This window comes from Narcine bancroftii, chromosome 8 (genome assembly GCF_036971445.1).
Source record: "Narcine bancroftii isolate sNarBan1 chromosome 8, sNarBan1.hap1, whole genome shotgun sequence".
Lineage (NCBI taxonomy): Eukaryota > Metazoa > Chordata > Chondrichthyes > Torpediniformes > Narcinidae > Narcine > Narcine bancroftii.
The window spans coordinates 107,294,753-107,315,234 of NC_091476.1; the positions used below are offsets into that span (position 1 = coordinate 107,294,753).

Consider the following 20,482-nt stretch of genomic DNA (forward strand, 5'->3'; position numbering starts at 1 on the left):
TTGTTCATGTTTTTGATCATTCCAGTGCATATTTTAGCTCCAGAAAACTGCTGTAATGTTTATTGTCCAACTCTGTAGTAGTGGAGAGCACCAAGATGAGAATGTTTAGCAAATGCATCTGACAGAGCCAAGACAAACAAGTTATCCATATGCGAGATCACTCTCTGAAACATCTTGCGTCTATTGTTTATTCAAGGCTCTTGTGTTATTCTGTGGAATCAGAGTTGCTCTTGTTGAAGTATATCAAATTATGGTGGGATGCTCAGAGCTTGTTTCCCCAAAAGGGAAATATGAGGCAGAGAGCATTTTATCAAGGCGAGCCAAAAAATGGCATTTTGGATGGGGTGAAATGTCTTCACTCTGAGGGTTGAGTATCTTTGGAATTCACTGAATCAGAGGAGTGAGGATGCTCTGTTGCTGAGAACATTCAAGAGGAAAACTGATTGAGTCATGGGAATTGAGAGATATTGGGATCAAGTGGGGAAGAGAAGTTGAAAAGATCCAGTGATAGTGTGGCAAGGCAAAGGCCAAGAGAAATAGAGGACTTACTCCAGCTGCTATTATCCTAAGCTAATTGACAAACATTTATTGATCCTTTTCTCTTCCTGCCAGAATACTCCTCTGGACCTGATTGACACAGGGAAGGGGCTGAAGGTACAGACAGACAAGCCACACCTGGTCAGCCTTGGGAGTGGTCGTCTCAGCATCGCCATCACATTGCTTCCTCTTGAAGAAGGTGAGAGATTGCTGGAGATGGGTCAATAATGCCTATGGCAACAGGGGCATAGACCAAAAAGTCATGAACATTAACTTTGGTTTTTCCCTGCACACTTTTAATTTCAAGTTCCAGTAACTGTTGTGTTCTGCATCTCACTAGTCTACTGAATTATTTATTTCTCCTCTCTTTTCTGTTCTCATTTCTCACCTCCTGCTTATATCTCCTGTATGGAGTCTAAAACTAGAGGGCATAGGTTTAAGCTGAGAGGGAAAAGATTTAAAGGGGACCTGAGGTAGTTATTGGGAATGAGCTTTTGGGGGTAGCAGTGGGTACAGTTTAGATGACATTTAGACCTGTGCATGGATAGGAATGGTTTAGAGCTACAGGGGCCAAATGCAGACAAATGGGACTAGCTCAGATATGTAAAATCCTAGGAATCTAGTTTGACCATTCTTCTAATTAATCTTGTTTCTTTATTTTTACGTAACGGTTTTTTTGTGAATTTTTAAATCCCAAAGAGTGCTGGAAAGTGACAATTTTATTTTTGTGATGCCTGGATAACACGCAAAAACAATCTTTGCACAACTAAACAAAATTCTAAACTTGGTCGGCATGATGAGGTTGGGCCGAAAGGCCTGTTTCCATGCTGCATAACTCTATGACTTTGTGAGTGCAGCAATCCTGCAGCACAGCTGTTGGAGACTCCCTAGTAATCAGGCCAATATATATCCTTCAATTATACCACTGAAAAGCGGAGTGTTTGTTAATTGCCATGTTGCTATGTGTATGTATGTGTTCAAGTCGGCTGCAGGGTTATCTGCCTGACTAGAATGTGCAAATTCCAAAATTACTTCCTTGGCTATGAAGTATTTTTGGACATCCTGTAGTATGAAAGGGCTTTATTTCCTGTAGTGTGACTCCATCTTAACACTGCATTTCTTCTTGTTCTACATACCTGATCATACTCCTTGCTCTTGTGACTCACACTCCTACATCTCCCTTTGCTCCACTGTCACTTGCAAACCCTTCTACCATTTTGGGTGTATGTTCTGGGAAGCTGTCACTACAACCTTCTTTTTCATTCCATTCTCCTTTAGACCAACATCAAAATTTGAGCCTCAGTTTTACTTGGGTCATTCTATAGGTCACCTGTAGCAATGAAGAGGGTGTGCCTGAATGAATGCAGGTCCATTTCTCTTTGGGAATACTCTGGAAAGGCCAGTGACATTTTGTTTCACTTCCCAATCACAGTGATCCATAGCTGACAAAATGCTGAGGACCCTTCCATTCCTCAGGCAGCATTCCAGAACTGTACTTGGTAACATTGAGGATTGCAATTGTAGATGGTCATTTTCTGACCCTCTTCATCCAGGTCCATAATGGATGGAGAACTCAGACAATTTAGTTTCACGGTACTCCTTTATTACACACAAGCTTGGTGGGAGGTCCATCAAACCCCCCACCACCATAGGGGATCAAGGAGCTCCCTGAACATACAAATGCATGCATGTGAACCAATCACATAACTGGGTTCCGCCTTTCCTCAGGCATTGTGCTTGTGAATCACCTGATCTGGGGAACTCAAGGCTGTTGGGGAACTCCTAGCTCAGCCAGGAGTGATTGGCAACACACGTCATGCGGCCCCTCTCCTCTCTTAACCTCCACAGTATTCTTTCACAGAGCAACAAGGTACATGTCGGCATTAATTAACATTGATCAGTGTACACCAGGCAGACCCTTACTTCCACAAAATGTAGAAAATGATTCTCAAATGGGTTTACAAGTACAAAAAAATATAGAACCAAGACAAGGCCATGGAATCCCCAGAGCCTGTTCTGCCATTCCACAACGGTCTTGGCAGTTTTGATCTTTGAACTCTTTTTTTCCTCCCTAAAACCCATGATTCCACCCTCATTGAAGAATCAGTCTATTGCACCTTTGAAGATGTGTAATAATGCAGCATCAGAAGTCTTCAGAGTTCGAGAATTCTGAGGATTCCAGCTCCGAGAGAGAATAAATTTCTCCTCATCTCTCACTCTTAAATGGCCAAAACCTAGCCTGAGACTTTGCCTACGGTGATGAAATCTGTCAAATCCTACTGTGTCAAAAGCCCCCATATCCTGTAGGTGACAAAAGAGAACAATAATGAGATGCTAATGTTTAAGCCTGGCAAATTCTGCTGCCTCTTTCCGATTTTTTTCATCTCACTAATAATCACTGCATTATAATTCTTAAACGCTTCCGGTATTTGGCAGCAATCTTGCAAATTCTTTGGAAATTCACGTGTTTAGTGTAAAGGGCGATGGCAAATAAGGAATTTCCTTTAAATAAAATGAAATGAAGCAACCGATAGATATTATCGCTTTCAGGAGCTATCCAAATAAAGTGAAATTATACCTCCATAAATGGTGATGCAAAGATTTGGCTGTGATCTTTGCTGAGAACAGTATGAGAAACAAAAGCAAAAGTATACTTCTGAGCTATTTTGAAAACATGTCTATGAGCATTTTTTAAATTGAGTTTTGGAAAGAACTACAGGCATCTTGCTGGGGATCCTATTGTCCTTGCTTGAAGCATGCCTTTGCCCCAAAGGAAACCGATTGGTCCTGGAACTGGGGATTAAGGATCTGATTATATTTCCTAAGAGTGTGCAGAAACAGATAACATGCTGCCTGCACACAGCTTTCAGGCCCGAACTCTGCACTGTAGATCAATCAAGACGCTGAATGTGCTCAGCAGAGACTCACTTGTTTCAATCAAGCTCACACGAAATTACGAACATTTTCAGGACTGCATCACAACTAAATTTTGATCTGGTTCTTTTTTTCCCTCTCTTGGAAAGAAAGATTTGTGGTAAGTGCCTTCTTGAGATGTTCTCATGTTGTGCTTTAGGCACAAGCACTTTGTTTTCTTGGTTGGTTGGACCCTGAGGCCACTTTTTCCTTTGGAATTATGCATTTTGTTTTTACTGGAGGTTGGTAAGAAACATGCTGAGTTCGGCGGGAAGGCCACAGCAGCTGAACAAGTTTGTCTCCTTGTTTTCTCGGTGACTCTACCCTTCAGTCACCCTGCTTCCCCTGTTCTTCAGTGGGCCCACACTTCTGTCTTTGACACAAGGCCTTGACTGCCCTCCCAAGTGATGCTGAAGCCACCACATCACCTTGAACACAAGGAGTGTTTCCTGGCTTTGTGGCAAATAATTATCTCTAAACCAACACCCAACACCAGATTATCACATGGCTTTGTGGAACCACGTTGAGCACAAATTGGCTGCCACTTTTCCTACATTGCAAGGATAATTGCTCCACTCAAGTATAGCGGAAGCACTGTGGGTTATTTTCTTTCTTTCTCCTCTCTTTCTTTCCTTCTACTCATATTCTCACTCATTCTCTTTTCCACTTTCTATCATCTCTCTCTCCCTCTTCCTTCTAGCACTCTCTCTTTCCAACCCCACCCTCTGATTCTATCTGTCTCCCAATCCTGTTTGGTCTTCCCTTGCTTCACCTAATCTCTCTTTGTGGTGCGCTGTTAGACAGAAGCAAACACACAAAACCGAAGAGACTGTACAACAGGCTTTAATTGACAAAGGCATCCACAGAGCTCAGGCTTATAATCCCGGAGGGTGATTGACACCCGACTGGGTGGGGCTTGATCCATTCAGGTTGGCTGATTGACAGACGGCCAGGTGTTGTCTCCCATATTCTCCTGCAGGTACAGAGGTTGCCCCCTGCAGTGTACCACCACACTCTTTCAGTGTTGCCCCTTGTTGAGGGACACCCAACCCTTGGTCCTCTACTTACTCATTTTCTACATCCAAAGAGGTAACTTTTTCTGAAAGAGCTGCCTGCACATCTGCTTACAGACCCAAGGATGGCAATAACCAGTGCTACTGTTGCTTGCCTTTCTAGATCCCTCTGTGTTATGAAGGACCTTGGCTGTGTTGTGTGTGTGTGTGTGTGTGTGTGTGTGTGTGTGTGTGTGTGTGTGTGTGTGTGTGTGTGTGTGTGTGTGTGTGTGTGTGTGTGTGTGTGTGTGTGTGTGTGTGTGTGTGTGTGTGTGTGTGTTTAACTGAGCATGTGTGCCAATCTTATATAATTGGCATTGCAATGTGAATAGTTTATATTTGTGCTTCTATGTTTGTGTTTCACTAATTTTGCCTCTATATTTGTGCGTTCATTTGTCTTGTGTTACGTTGTTTTGTAGCTGTCTAGTTAGTCACATGCAGTGCAGAACAGGACCTTTGGCCCAAATCATCCATGTCGATCAAGTTGGCATTCTGAGCCAGTCCCATTCATCTGCATTTGATCCTTCTTGTCCATAAATCTGTCCAAATATCTATTGAATTTCTGTGATATTTCATGATTGAGTATATAGGTGTGTGTTTTGTATGTCAATCTGTCCACCTGTGTGCTTCTCTATGTACTGTGTAGGGTATCAGTAGCAGCACCTGGTGGTGCTTAGGTGTATATTTGTGTGATTCACGTGTCAATGTCTTGTGTCATGGGAAGAGTGTAAAGGGATGTATTGCTTTAGCCGGTGATGTCCAATAAACTTTTCAGAAGCATAAATCTTTAAATTCCCTTTAACTTCCCAATGAGTTCTAAGTCAAAACAGTAAAATATGGGAGAGGAAGTATTCTGATGACTGGTTTTAATTTTCACTCTTGATTTTTGATGACAATAGTTAAGGTTCCGCACAGCTGCTGTCAGAAGGGGAGGTGATGGTGTGAAGCTGTAACAAAGCAGTCCCGAGGCACGTGCACACCAGGAACAGCACAGCAGGCAGAGTTGGGGAGGCAACTGCAAAATGAACTGTAGCTTGAATGGAACTGAGTACTAAAATAGTTCATGTCAACATTTTGCAGTCAATTAGTTTATGTCAGAAATACCAGCGGCTTAAAGATCATGTGGAGTCCACTTAAGATTTTCTTTTTGATCTCTGTTACCATCAGAGTATCTGAGAGCCAGAATGACTAAAACTTACTGCCAATAACTATTTATATTCAAATGTAACTTACAGCAACAGAAAAAAATACTAGTTTGTTTCAAGGGAATGCTATTGAACAAACTTAGCCGAAGCTCAGTAAGGACCAGTCTATTCTAAAGGTCTAAGAAGCATCGAAAAGGAGAATACGAGTACAGAAGGAATATGAGAACATAAGGAGCAGGAGTAGGAGTCGGCCCCCTGGACTCTCGAGCCTGCTGAACCATTCAATAAGATCATAGCCGTGGTCTCAGCTCCACCTGCACACCTATTCCCCATAATTCCAAATTCCACTATTATTTAAGAATCCATCTACCTGTGTCAAATACATTTAATAAAGCAGCCACTACTGGATTATTGGACAGAGGTTCAACCCTCTCTGGCAGAACCAGTTCTTCTTCATCTCTGTTTTAAACCAACTCTCTTGAATCTTGAGGTTATATCCCCAAGTTCTTGTCTCACCTGCCAGTAGAAACAACGTCCTTGCTTCTATCTTATCAATTCCTTTCAGAATTTTATGTTCCTGTAAAATCCCTCCCTCACTGTTCTAAACTCCGGTAAGTATAGTCCCAAGCTACACAATTATTCCTTGTCAACTAAGCCCCTCATTTCTAAAATCAACCTGGTGAACCTCTTCTTCACCACCTCCAAAGCCAGCATATCCTTTCTCAAATAAAGGGGCCAGAACTGCATTCACTACTCCTGGTGCAGCCTCACCAGTGCCCTGTACAGTTGCAGTCCCTGCTCTTAAATTCAATCCCTCTCGCCATGAAGATCTCATTTGCTGTTTTGATTTATCTGCTGCACCTGCAAACTGGATTCTTATGATTTATGAATCTCTGCACCTCGAGCTTCTTTCTTTTCTTTGGCTTGGCTTCGCGGACGAAGATTTATGGAGGGGTATGTCCACGTCAGCTGCAGGCTCGTTTGTGGCTGACAAGTCCGATGCGGGACAGGCAGGCACGGTTGCAGCGGTTGCAAGGGAAAATTGGTGGGTTGGGGTTGGGTGTTGGGTTTTTCCTCCTTTGTCTTTTGTCAGTGAGGTGGCCTCTGCGGTCTTCTTCAAAGGAGGTTGCTGCCCGCCGAACTGTGAGGCGCCAAGATGCACGGTTGGAGGCGAGATCAGCCTACTGGCGGTGGTCAATGTGGCAGGCACCAAGAGATTTCTTCAGGCAGTCCTTGTACCTCTTCTTTGGCGCACCTCTGTCTCGGTGGCCAGTGGAGAGCTCGCCATAGAACACGATCTTGGGAAGGCGATGGTCCTCCATTCTGGAGATGTGACCCACCCAGCGCAGTTGGATCTTCAGCAGTGTGGATTCGATGCTGTCGGCCTCTGCCATCTCGAGTACTTTGATGTTGGTGATGAAGTCGCTCCAATGAATGTTGAGGATGGAGCGGAGACAACCTCGGTATTCAGCATTTTTTAATCATTTAAATAAAGCCCAATTTACTGTTTTTCCTTCTAAGGAGGGTGACCTCACATTTTCCAGTGTTGTACTTATCTGCCAAACCCTTGCCAACTCACTTACTCTATCCATGTATCTGTGCAGTGAAATATAAAAGTCTGCAGATGCTGTGATTGTCGTAAAAACATAAAAATGCTGGAGGAACTCAAAAAAACAGTGACCATAGGAAGTAAAGATATATCACCAACATTTTGGGCCTGAGCCCTTCTTCAAGGCTCAGTTTATAGCTTTACTTCCTATGGCCGCTGTGAAACTTACCGAGTTTCCCCAGCCTTCTTGTGTTTTTACATATATAAATTTCTGCAGACTCTCTTCTCCACAATTTGTTTTTCCACTGAATTTAGTTAATTTGGTGGCCCCAGGGCTATTTATTTTCTTGCTAAGCAATTTGAAACATGCGTATCAAGGAGTGAAATCCAATTGCATCCAGTTTGAGATTGGTTCAAGCCACTCTAGGAATGTAACTGAGCAGTGTTAATATCACTCTCCAGATCAGCTGTGCACCAAATTACTTCTGCTTCCTTTGAAAGTCTGGGGAGAAAATTAGGTCAAGTTGTTTTGAGAGAGAACATTGTTGGGTAATCTCAGGACAATTAGATGTTCATATCATCGCGCTGACATGGGAGTCTGCCAAGTTAAATCTCATTCTTTACCTTTTACCCTTCAGCACCAGTCCTTGCAGACCCATTTCCCCCTCAATGACCTTGCCCTTACCCTATCAATTCCCTCCATCAAATCTTCTCACTGTCCAAGACTCTGGACCCTCTACTGTAGAATCTCCGTCCAATTCTCCATTTGACCCATTTCCCCAAAACCCAGATTTTTCTTTTGAGATGAGGCCCAAAGGATTCCCTCAAAGAAATATGCCACTCTTGTAAAAATGATCAGGGGAAGTTATCCCTGCCGTCCCAGCCAATGATATTTCTTAACTCAATATTTCTAACGCAGTTCACCTGGTTCTTTTTTTTCGGTATTGTTGTTTATGGGAGTTTGGAGTGCACAAATTATCTACCATGTTGTGGTGCACACAAGAATCACGCCAATATGATGGAATGATTAAATGGCTTTAATTACCAAAAACCTTGGCCAAGTTCAAGGTACAGGAGCAAGAGGGCCCAAGTCCAGGCACGCCAGCCTTTATTGGGAAACCTGGGGAGGAGACAAGGGAGGGGTTAGGGAAGGTCAGGTAGGTTTGGACTCGCCAATCCATTCAGCTATGCAAGTTCCTTTCACCACACGTTTCCTACATCATGGAGTCATAGAGCCATGCTCAAATGAAACAGATCTCCTAGCCCAGTGAGGAAGCAAAGAGCATCCAGCACCCCTTTAAATTGAGGCCATTTTATTTTCAACACATTCCCAACAATTCCCCCCAGATGTTGCAACAGTGAACAGAATTCAAAGATGTTTCAGTCCCTGTGAAGCTGAAAGGTGCTACAAAAAATGAAAGATGCAACCGAAAGCTACTTTTGTGGAATTACATGATACAATGAATGCAATCACAAATTACTCAATTTCCCATCACATTCCTCACAATATACTGAGGCAAATTAATGAGGATGTTCTGGTTCCCACACATTAGCTTGCCTGAGGTTTTCTTCTCTTTTTAAAATATTTTTATTGAGTTTAGCATAATAATCCTACATACAAAATCTACTCATAACAAAAAGCATGTAATATATACAAATCACAAATTAATATAAATGTAATTTTTAAAAATCCATCCATATTTGTTGATTTAAGATTATCTATTAAACATAATTCTGGATAGAAACCAATTGTACCAACCTTTGGTCAAAGCACAGAATAAGTTCTGTCTAATTTGATGCTATGATCCAGGATAACCATAATTAAACCCATATATAATCGATTAATGTAAAACAAAGAAAAAAAGGTAACAAAAAAAACTAAAACTAAATCTAACCTACTGCCTCCCTCTAATCAAGGTTACTTTGTAGAAAAAAAATAAAGATATGGAAATCAGACAGAGAATTGCTGGAGCATCCAAATAGTATTCTATGAATGGGCCCGACATCTTTTCAAGTTGAAAGTTTCTGTCTATAATGTTGTATCAAATTTTCTCCATGCTTAAATATGACATTACATTGTGTAACCACTGTGTTTGAGTAGGTGAAGAGTCATCTTTCCATTTCATTAAAATTGCTCGTCTGGCTATCAATGTGCTAAAAGCTAAAACTTTCTCTTGAGCTGCAGGCAAAAGTATATCCTGTTCACGAGAAAAAAACAAACAAGCCAATTAAAGGGCATGGTTCTATTTTGATCTTAAAAATTGTTGATAAAGATTGAAAAATGTTTTCCCAAAATCTTCCTAAATTGGGACACTCCCAAAACTAATGGATTAATGAAGCTTAAAAATTTTGCATTTCTCACATAATGGATCAACATCTGCATAAAAACAAGATAATTTGAGTTTGGAGATATGTATTCTATGTACCACCTTTAAATTATAATAAATAATGCCTTGCACAAAATGAAGAATCATTGATTAAACTAAGAACAGAGTACCAGTCTTCATCTGAAAGTTTTATATTGAGATCACGCTCCCAATCATTCTTAATCTCAGCCATTGAGGCTGATCTTAAATCCAATAAATTGTTATAAATACATAATATTAATCCACAGTGAACAAACTGTAAATTTTTAAAAATTCAAGAATATTTGAATTTGTGATTTGAGGAAAATCATATAATTTTGACTGAATAAAATGCCTAACTTGTAAATATCTAAATAAATGTCTATTAGAAAGATTAAATTTAGCTGACAGTTGTTCAAAATCTTGAATTAAAAGATGTTTATAAATTTTGATACCTAATCTGTACCATTCCTTAAAGCTTGCATCTAATACAGACGGCTGAAAAGACGGTTATCTATAATGGGACTCTTCTTTCTTTGGCTTGGCTTCGCGGACGAAGATTTATGGAGGGGGTAAAAAGTCCACGTCAGCTGCAGGCTCGTTTGTGGCTGACAAGTCCGATGCGGGACAGGCAGACACGATTGCAGCGGTTGCAAGGGAAAATTGGTTGGTTGGGGTTGGGTGTTGGGTTTTTCCTCCTTTGCCTTTTGTCAGTGAGGTGGGCTCTGCGGTCTTCTTCAAAGGAGGCTGCTGCCCGCCAAACTGTGAGGCGCCAAGATGCACGGTTTGAGGCGTTATCAGCCCACTGGTGGTGGTCAATGTGGCAGGCACTAAGAGATTTCTTTAGGCAGTCCTTGTACCTTTTCTTTGGTGCACCTCTGTCACGGTGGCCAGTGGAGAGCTCGCCATATAATACGATCTTGGGAAGGCGATGGTCCTCCATTCTGGAGACGTGACCCATCCAGCGCAGCTGGATCTTCAGCAGCGTGGACTCGATGCTGTCGACCTCTGCCATCTCGAGTACCTCGACGTTAGGGGTGTGAGCGCTCCAATGGATGTTGAGGATGGAGCGGAGACAACGCTGGTGGAAGCGTTCTAGGAGCCGTAGGTGGTGCCGGTAGAGGACCCATGATTTGGAGCCGAACAGGAGTGTGGGTATGACAACGGCTCTGTATACGCTTATCTTTGTGAGGTTTTTCAGTTGGTTGTTTTTCCAGACTCTTTTGTGTAGTCTTCCAAAGGCGCTATTTGCCTTGGCGAGTCTGTTGTCTATCTCATTGTCGATCCTTGCATCTGATGAAATGGTGCAGCCGAGATAGGTAAACTGGTTGACCGTTTTGAGTTTTGTGTGCCCGATGGAGATGTAGGGGGGCTGGTAGTCATGGTGGGGAGCTGGCTGATGGAGGACCTCAGTTTTCTTCAGGCTGACTTCCAGGCCAAACATTTTGGCAGTTTCCGCAAAGCAGGACGTCAAGCGCTGAAGAGCTGGCTCTGAATGGGCAACTAAAGCGGCATCATCTGCAAAGAGTAGTTCACGGACAAGTTTCTCTTGTGTCTTGGTGTGAGCTTGCAGGCGCCTCAGATTGAAGAGACTGCCATCCGTGCGGTACCGGATGTAAACAGCGTCTTCATTGTTGGGGTCTTTCATGGCTTGGTTCAGCATCATGCTGAAGAAGATTGAAAAGAGGGTTGGTGCCAGAACACAGCCTTGCTTCACGCCATTGTTAATGGAGAAGGGTTCAGAGAGCTCATTGCTGTATCTGACCCGACCTTGTTGGTTTTCGTGCAGTTGGATAATCATGTTGAGGAACTTTGGGGGACATCCGATGCGCTCTAGTATTTGCCAAAGCCCTTTCCTGCTCACGGTGTCGAAGGCTTTGGTGAGGTCAACAAAGGTGATGTAGAGTCCTTTGTTTTGTTCTCTGCACTTTTCTTGGAGCTGTCTGAGGGCAAAGACCATGTCAGTGGTTCCTCTGTTTGCGCGAAAGCCGCACTGTGATTCTGGGAGAATATTCTCAGCGACACTAGGTATTATTCTATTTAGTAGAATCCTAGCGAAGATTTTGCCTGCAATGGAGAGCAACGTGATTCCCCTGTAGTTTGAGCAGTCTGATTTCTCGCCTTTGTTTTTGTACAGGGTGATGATGGTGGCATCACGAAGATCCTGAGGCAGTTTACCTTGGTCCCAACAAAGCTTGAAAAACTCATGCAGTTTGGCATGCAGAGTTTTGCCGCCAGCCTTCCAGACTTCTGGGGGGATTCCATCCATACCTGCTGCTTTGCCACTTTTCAGTTGTTCGATTGCCTTATATGTCTCATCCAGGGTGGGAACCTCATCCAGCTCTAGCCTTAGGGGCTGTTGAGGGAGCTGGAGCAGGGCGGAATCTTGGACTGAGCGGTTGGTACTGAAAAGAGATTGGAAGTGTTCTGACCATCGGTTGAGGATGGAGATCTTGTCGCTGAGGAGGACTTTGCCGTCTGAGCTGCGCAGCGGGCTTTGGACTTGGGGTGAGGGGCCGTACACAGCCTTTAGAGCCTCGTAGAAACCCCTGAAGTCGCCAATGTCCGCGCTGAGCTGTGTTCGTTTGGCGAGGCTAGTCCACCACTCATTTTGGATCTCCCGGAGTTTGCGCTGAAGATGGCTGCATGCGCGACGGAAGGCTTGTTTCTTCTCTGGACAGGACGGCTTTGTAAGGTGAGCCTGGTGGGCAGCTCGCTTCTTTGCCAGCAGCTCCTGGATTTCCTGGCTGTTTTCGTCAAACCAGTCCTTGTTTTTCCTGGAGGAGAAGCCCAGTACCTCTTCAGTGGATTGCAGTATGGTAGTCTTCAACTGATCCCAGAGGGTTTCAGGGGACGGGTCCGTGAGGCGGGTTGCAACGTCGAGCTTTGCTTTGAGGTTTGCCTGGAAGTTTCCTCTCGCTTCGTCTGACTGCAGTTTTCCAACATTGAACCTCTTTCTGGGGGCTTTGGGACTAGCAAGAGATAAATTGACGTAACCAAAATGTTTTCTAAATTGAGCCCATAATTCTCAACCTACTTCTCATTATCAGATTATGTGTAAATTTAGAAAAGGAAAAGAGTAAAATGGAACCTAAAATTGCCAACATTGGTGATTTTTTTAGAAAACTTCAGTTCTGTTTGTACCCAAGAAGGGGGATTCACTAATTTAACAAAATGTAATAATAAAAATAAATTATGTTTATTAATTGCCCAATAATAAAAATAAAAAATTTGGAAGTGATGATCCCCTATTCCTTTTAGTTTTTTTAAGATAGCTTTATTTGGGCACAAATTGACCTGTAAGTGGTAGATGAGAAGGTCGCAGAGGATTTTATTTATAAATGGGACGCAAAAATGTTATCTGGGAAAACAGGCAGCCTATTCTAAAACGAATAATCTCCATTTGGAATAAAATTAATCAATACGTAGGAATCAAAGTGGGGCTGTCCCCAGAAACACCCCTGATTCCAAATAGATTATACCATTGACAGTGGCCAATGAGATCCTGGACGCCTGGTGTCGTAATAGCATCAGGTGCGTAGAGGACTGTTACGAGCGAGGGCAGCTAATGTCACTTGAACAACTTAGGAATAAGTATGATTTATCAAATAAGACATTCCACTGGAACCTTCAGATAAGATCTTTTCTACAGGACAACTGTGGCCCTACCAGAGTGCAGTGACATCGAGGCCATGATTCAAAGGGGAAACACATGGAAATTCATCTCGGCAATGTATTTCTTGCTCCATACGGAATGATCTAAACCAGGCCTTTGCAAGTCAAGGCAGAGGTGGGAGTCAGACTTAGGAATAACAATTGAAGAGCAGTGCTGGTCCGACCTGTGTTAGACCAGCATGACCGCAATCATTAATGCGCAGTACAGGCTGGTGCAATACAATTTCCTATACCAACTATACCTGGCATTGCAAAAATTGAACAAATCTGAACTAGAATTATCAGACCAATGCTTCAGATGTGGCATTGAGACAGGAACCTGGACATGTACCAAGGTGAGAACCTTCTGGGTGAAATTGGGCCAAGCCTTGGAAAAAAATCATAGGTAAAGAATTCCCACAGGACCCAGAGCTGTTCCTATTGGGAAACATAACGTACATAATTCCAATTTGTAATGATTGCATTGGCAGTGGCCAGGAAGTGTATAGTGGTTACCTGGAAGTCCGACTCCTGCCTGAGCATTACTCATTGGAACACAAAAATACAAAGCTGTGTTCCCCTGAAGAAAATCAATTACAACTTAAGGAAAAAAAGTACGACACTTCCTTGAAAATTTGGCAACCATACCTAAATTCCATAGGAGCACAATTATAGCATGGGCCATCATGCCTCGCTGCCCTACTTTCCCCGTCTACCCCTCAATTAGCGGGGTGGGGGGTGGGGGAATCCCATCCCAACCAGGAAAAGTCAAGAAAAAGAAAACAGCTTGAGAATTATCCACTATGCCATGACAGACCCATAAACCCCCGATATATGTTGTGAAAGTCCTAAATGTTGTATGTAACTGTGGTTGGTTAAGTGTTAAGTGTTAAATGTGGAGGGTGGAGGGGGGGGGGGGTGCAGGGGGAAGGGGACACAAAAAGCTTGAACTCAACAGAAAATCTTGTATAGAATTGATCATTGTGAATTGTAATCATTATTGATATCGTCAATGTTAACATTGATAATATTGATAACTGTTTGAGTTTAAGTTTGGAAAATCATAAATAAAATATTTTTTTAAAAAGACGGGCTTTATTTATATGTGGTTGTCTTCCCTGCCATATATGTGAGGAAATAACCAAATCTAATGAGTTAAAGAAAGATTTGAGAATGAAAATTGGCTAGGCTTGAAAAAAGTACAGAAATATAGGTAAATGTTAATTTAATTTAATTGATACATCCAATCATTGTAATTAGTGGTGACCATCTCAATAATAATACTTTAATCTGATTAAGAAATACTAAATCTTGCCTGGTTACAAAGTATTATTACCCAGAAATAAGCTATAGTAGAGATCAGGTGGTTTATTTTTTATAGATTTTTTTTAGTTACAAATTATTATTATCCAGAAATAAGCTACAGTAGAGATCAGGTGTTTTTTTTTTAAAGATAATGTTAAACTTTCCAATGTCTGTAAGATGTTAACCAATCACAACTTGTAACTATCCAGCCAATCTCTTTTTAAATTGCAGACTATTTCTATCATGTGTTCTTATGTAGAAATCAGATCAGTAGATATGTCCTTACTGTGCCTCATCAGAGCCTCTGTGCTTAAAGTTCACACGGAATCTATAATTTTAATAGACAAAATTCAACTTATTTATTCCCAGCCTAATGTATATATGTTCTGCTTTGAAGTGTATTTGGTTTGTGAGTCTCCTTTTAGAGTAGGTTCTTGCTGTGTCCTGCACTGTTATCTAATTTTATTTTCTTTAAATTTCAAAAATATACACTATTCAGTAAAATATGTACAGGAGATGTATCTAATGCACATTCCTTGACATTCATTGTGTCATCAAACCATTGCATCAATGCAACTGGTGTTTCCTCATTCTACAATGTTTGAGAAGCTGTTTCACAGGCGCAGCTCATCAGTGTCCAGTGTCAATGGGATCCTAGATAGAATTAAAACATGAAAGGCTGCAGACACTCTTCTTTGGCTTGGCTTCACAGACGAAGATTTATGGAGGGGGTAAATGTCCACGTCAGCTGCAGGCTCGTTTGTGGCTGACAAGTCCGATGCGGGACAGGCAGACACGGTTGCAGCGATTGCAGGGGAAAATTGGTGGGTTGGGGTTGGGTGTTGGGTTTTTCCTCCTTTGCCTTTTGTCAGTGAGGTGGGATCTGTGGTCTTCTTCAAAGGAGGTTGCTGCCCGCCGAACTGTGAGGCGCCAAGATGCACGGTTTGAGGCGATATCAGCCCACTGGCGGTGGTCAATGTGGCAGGCACCAAGAGATTTATTTAGGCAGTCCTTGTACCTTTTCTTTGGTGCACCTCTGTCACGGTGGCCAGTGGAGAGCTCGCCATATAACACGATCTTGGGAAGGCGATGGTCCTCCATTCTGGAGACGTGACCCACCCAGCGCAGCTGGATCTTCAGCAGCGTGGACTCGATGCTGTCGGCCTCTGCCATCTCGAGTACTTCGACGTTAGGGATGAAAGCGCTCCAGTGAATGTTGAGGATGGAGCGGAGACAACGCTGGTGGAAGCATTCTAGGAGCCGTAGGTGATGCCGGTAGAAAGCACAATGCCGGAGAAATTCAGCTGGTCAAACAGTGTACTTTATATAGCAAAGATAAAGATACTTAACCAATGTTTCGGGCCTGAGCCTTTCATCAAGGTATGGATACATGTGTGGGGGAGGAGGGTAAGGGCAGGAAGTGGAGTGCAGGCAGGAGGTAATAGGTAGATAAGGGAGGGACCTAGGCTGTGGTTCTTCCCCACAAAACCTTTGTGGTGGCTGCATTGAGCTTCAATTAGAACTTCAACATGACAATGATGTGAAGATCCATTTTCTGTGCATTTTCTTGCACCCTCAACTGTACAGAGGATGGAACAATTGACCTCAATTCCTGGAACCTGCGTAGTGGTAAAGCAGGTATGGTTCTTGTTTATTGTTCTCAGTAAGGAGAGAACCAGGCTCTAAGATGAGAGTTTCTCATGATCAAGCTAACTGCCTCATTGGCCATAATACTTGATAGGCTGCATCCAAACAAATGTCTCTCACTGTTGGAGATCAGGGATATGGGAGTGGGAGGAGGAGAGGAGCTGGAATTAAATACCCACCAAGGCTTTCCAGTTGTCATGGTTTCAATAATATTTTGCTATTATAACAAATGAGTGTGACTCCTGTTATTCTCCTTTTTCTTGAAGGGAAGACTACATTTGGCAACTCGGATTGTCCCCCACAGGATATCAGTATTCAAGGTCCTGGGATTGCAGCTCAGCATTGCCACATTGAAAACCAAAATGGAGTTATAACCCTATACCCACATGGGTACCTGTGTGCTATCGATGGAGTTCAAGTGAGCCAGCCTACACGCCTAACCCAAGGTAAGAGAAACTGATCAAAATTGGAATTTCACTGCATCTAAATGTGAAATGAAATTTGTACTGGCATGGTGCTTTTGCCAAGCAGAAGGCATACCAAAGAACATTTCAACTTCCTATTACTGTCCTGGAAAATAAAGGTATGAGTGTTGCTGACAAGGCAAACAGATTCTGCCCATCAGTAATAAGTGGGAGTGAGCAGTTTCCAAATGCATTGTTGTGAATGTCCTGCCAGAGTGGTGTAAGGTTGAGGTGTTCATGCATTTCTTGTACTGACAATAACCACACCAGCAGTGCGAGTATAAGACAGCTTTAATAAACTAATATGTAGACTAAGAGGTCTTGTCTCTCTGCAAGACAAACCTGGAAGGCTAGACTGTAGCGCTGAAATGCTTTATATACAAGGTCACCGGGATGACCCTTGGTGACCTAGTGGTGTAATTACATATCACCACATTTAGATCCAGTACCGCTGAGGGATCAGTCAAGTAGTTTCACATTGGTTTTTGCTACGCACAAATTGACTACATGACTTAGTAAGTAATGACATGGATGGCGCAGAATGACAGCTGTTCATTGGCTAGATGACAGCTTAAGGTGTCCTGAAGTTGTGAATGGTGCTGCATAAATGCAAGTTCTTCCCTTTTTTCTTTAAAAAATTCTCATAAATCTCTTTTCACAGAGTAGAAAAGTTCTTGATCTGAATCTGATAGTCTACTCCAGATCCCAAATTAGTCAAGCGATCTTTAAATCTCACTCTTTGTTTGACTGGCTCAGAAATGTTAGGAAAAGGTTTATACGCCTTAGACAGGGAGCACTCTTTGCAGTTCACTGGGGCATGCAGCCATTGACTTTCTCCTTTTGGCTTCAGCTCCACTTTCTAGTAAGGATAGAACTGGAATTGCCAAGTGTAGGCTGCCACCTAAAAGTAGCTTCTGTCACTGGCTGAGGGAGGAGCAGGGCCATTCAATAAATGTACTTCATTATCATGGAATCCTGGCAAATGTCATCAATGGATCTCTTTCTGCTGCCTTGTCCCTCTTCCCTCTTTCACCTATGTCACCTAATGTGGTCTCACTTTGCACTGAGTCAATCCAGAATGTCTTCATCTGCCCTCTTTCACTCTCCCTCACTGCATTGCCTCACCCCCACAGCATCGCTCCCTGTCCCTGTCACCTCGCCCTCTCTGATTTTTGAGCTCCTACATTATATACCTGTGATAGTACATATCTATCACCAATGTACATAGTGTATATAGTAGTGTATATAGTTACTGTATCTAGACTGTGCTTATAGCGATTGGCTGAGAGCTAAGCCACACCCATTACCTGGGCCTTAAAGGGCTGTGTCCCTAGCCAGGTCGGATCATTCCGGACTGGTCGGCCACCTGTGAAGAGCTCCGGTCTTTTGCTAATAAAAGCCTTGGTTTGGATCAACAAGTCTTTGGTTCTTTCGACGAGCTCTACAATTTTATTAGCAAAAAAAAATTTTTTTGAAAGGGATGGAGCGTCTAATTAGGCCAGAAAAACTTGATATCGACCCACGGTCAGCTACAGCCTTCAAAGCCTTTAACTTCTGGCTGCTGAACTTTGAAAACTTCCTAAGGCTCATTGAGGTGGAGGAGGATAACCTGCGTCTAACAGCATTGCTGTCTATGGTGTCCTTGAGAGTCTACGAGAACATCCAGGATGAGACCACTTACACCGCAGCCATAAAGGTACTGAAAGAAATGTATAACCAACCGGTGAACAGAGTTCATGCCCGGCTCGTGCTTGCGTCGAGGAAGCAACAGCCCGGTGAGTCCAGTAGAGCATATTTACAAGTATTGAAGGCATTGGGCAAGGACTGTAACTGTGTGGACAAAACTGCTGCCGAGATCACAAATGATCTCGTCCGGGATGCCTATGTGGCTGGGCTCAGATCAAATGAAGTGAGGCTGCGCTTGCTCGAACAAGGGGTAGAAAAACTAGAGGACGTGGCCCGGATTGCAATCACAATGGAGGATGCAGCCTTAAAGTCCACCGAGCTCTCTAGGGACTGGACCCCTCGCTCTGATGTGAGTAGAGTGCCCTTCTATCCTACCCCTGACGGCCTGTCGGCTGCTGCTACCCTGCCCCGTGAGAACCCGAAATGTTATTTCTGCGGGAGGGACAAGCACAGCAGGTCCCAGTGCCCAGCAAGAAAAGCCAAGTGCCAGAAGTACCTTAAAAACGGCCACTTTGCTGCAGTCTGTAGGTCTAAAATGGCCGCCGGCAAACACAGTGCCTCGTGTGAAGCTCAACCGCCACTATCCCATTCAAACACTTCTTCCACAGAGCTCTCGTCCAATGAGAGCAAGGGCTCCCCTGCACGGCAACGCCTGACGTCACGGAGACGCCGAACCCGGAAGGGGCAGCCCACCCTCGCAACCATGGTGATGGCCCGCCTCTCGCCCCCGTGCGGGACACTCGACACTGCCGCCGCCACAGCCACCCCCCGGGCCGACGCTACCGCCGCTGCTGCCGCCGCCACAGTCACCCCCGGGGCCGACGCTACCGCCGCTGCTGCCGCCGCCACAGCCAACCCCGGGGCCGACGCTACCGCCGCTGCTGCCGCCGCCACCGCCACCCCCGGGGCCGACGCTACCGCCGCTGCTGCAGCCGCCACAGACACCCCCGGGGCCGACGCTACCGCCGCCGCAGCCACCCCCGTGGCCAACCAGGTACTCACCCCAGCGTCCATCACCGACGACCGCCAGGGCCCGACCGCCGCGACCGAACAACTACAAACCCCACTACTTACTATTCACCCGCCAACGCCGCCACAACAGCACTTCCGGGAAGTCCTCCAATCTGCTCCTCGAGCGTTGACTACGTCATCCCGTTGCGTGACGTCATCGCGCAAAACTCCCCGGTCAACTGCTTCAATAACATTAAACCAGCAATGCTCTCATCCCCTCACCAGAGCAATGGAACTGATTAAAGTGCATGGACACTACACCAATTGCTTATTTGACTCTGGGTCAACTGACAGCTTTATTCAGCCAGATCTGGCCCTCCGTTGGGGACTTGACATTATTCCCACTACCCAGAGGATCTCATTAGCGACGAGGTCGCACTCGACTGGGATAAAGGGGTATTGCATTGCCACGCTGGAAGTACAGGGCGTAACGGTCACCCACTTCAAATTATTCGTCCTTCCCCAATTGTGCGCCCCAGTGTTGCTGGGATTAGACTTTCAGTGTCAGTTCCGAACGGTGTCCCTACACTTTGGGGGACCCCATGCCCCCCTCTCGGTCTGCCATCGCCCCACCCCCGAAGCACCCGAGCAACCCGCCCCTGTGCCCCGGGGCCAGTCCTGCGGCCTTTCCACACTCCGGATTGCCCCGCCGGCACTCTTCGCAAACCTCACCCCTGGCTGGAAGCCTGTGGCCACCAAAAGTCGGCAATATAGTTACGAAAACAGGAAATTCATCAGGAGTGAGGTGCGTAGATTGCTGGATGAGGGCATCATTGAACCCAGTTCAAGCCCCTGGAGAGCCCAGGTGGTGGTTGTCAAGAATGAAAAAAAACTACGGATGGTGGTCGACTATAGCCAGACCATTAACCGCTTCACACTCCTGGATGCGTACCCCCTGCCACGCATCACGGATGTGGTGAACCAGATCGCCCAATACCGCATTTTCTCCACTATTGACCTACATTCGGCCTACCACCAGCTCCCGATCTGCTGTGAGGACCGACCATTCACGGCATTTGAGGCGAATGGGCGGCTATATCAATTTCTCAGGGTACCATTCGGGGTCACTAATGGTGTCGCGGTCTTCCAGCGGGAAATGGACAGGATGGTGGACCAGAACGGGCTAACCGCTACCTTCCCGTATCTGGACAATATCACCATCTGCGGCCACGAC

At 44.4% G+C, this 20,482-nt stretch overlaps 1 protein-coding gene across 16 annotated transcripts in view; it reads left to right on the forward strand.

Moving 5' to 3' along the window:
* The window catches only part of phldb1b (pleckstrin homology-like domain, family B, member 1b), a 293,495-nt gene that overhangs the window by 80,612 nt on the left and 192,401 nt on the right, over positions 1–20,482 (forward strand). For all 16 annotated transcript variants that reach the window (XR_011343351.1, XM_069894733.1, XM_069894724.1 and 13 more), the window contains exons 3-4: positions 613–736; positions 16,414–16,593. Coding sequence is in view for 15 of the 16 variants with exons in the window: in XM_069894733.1 (XP_069750834.1) it covers positions 613–736; positions 16,414–16,593 (304 nt within the window). In the remaining variant the exon portion in view is untranslated. The remainder of the gene's footprint in view (positions 1–612; positions 737–16,413; positions 16,594–20,482) is intronic.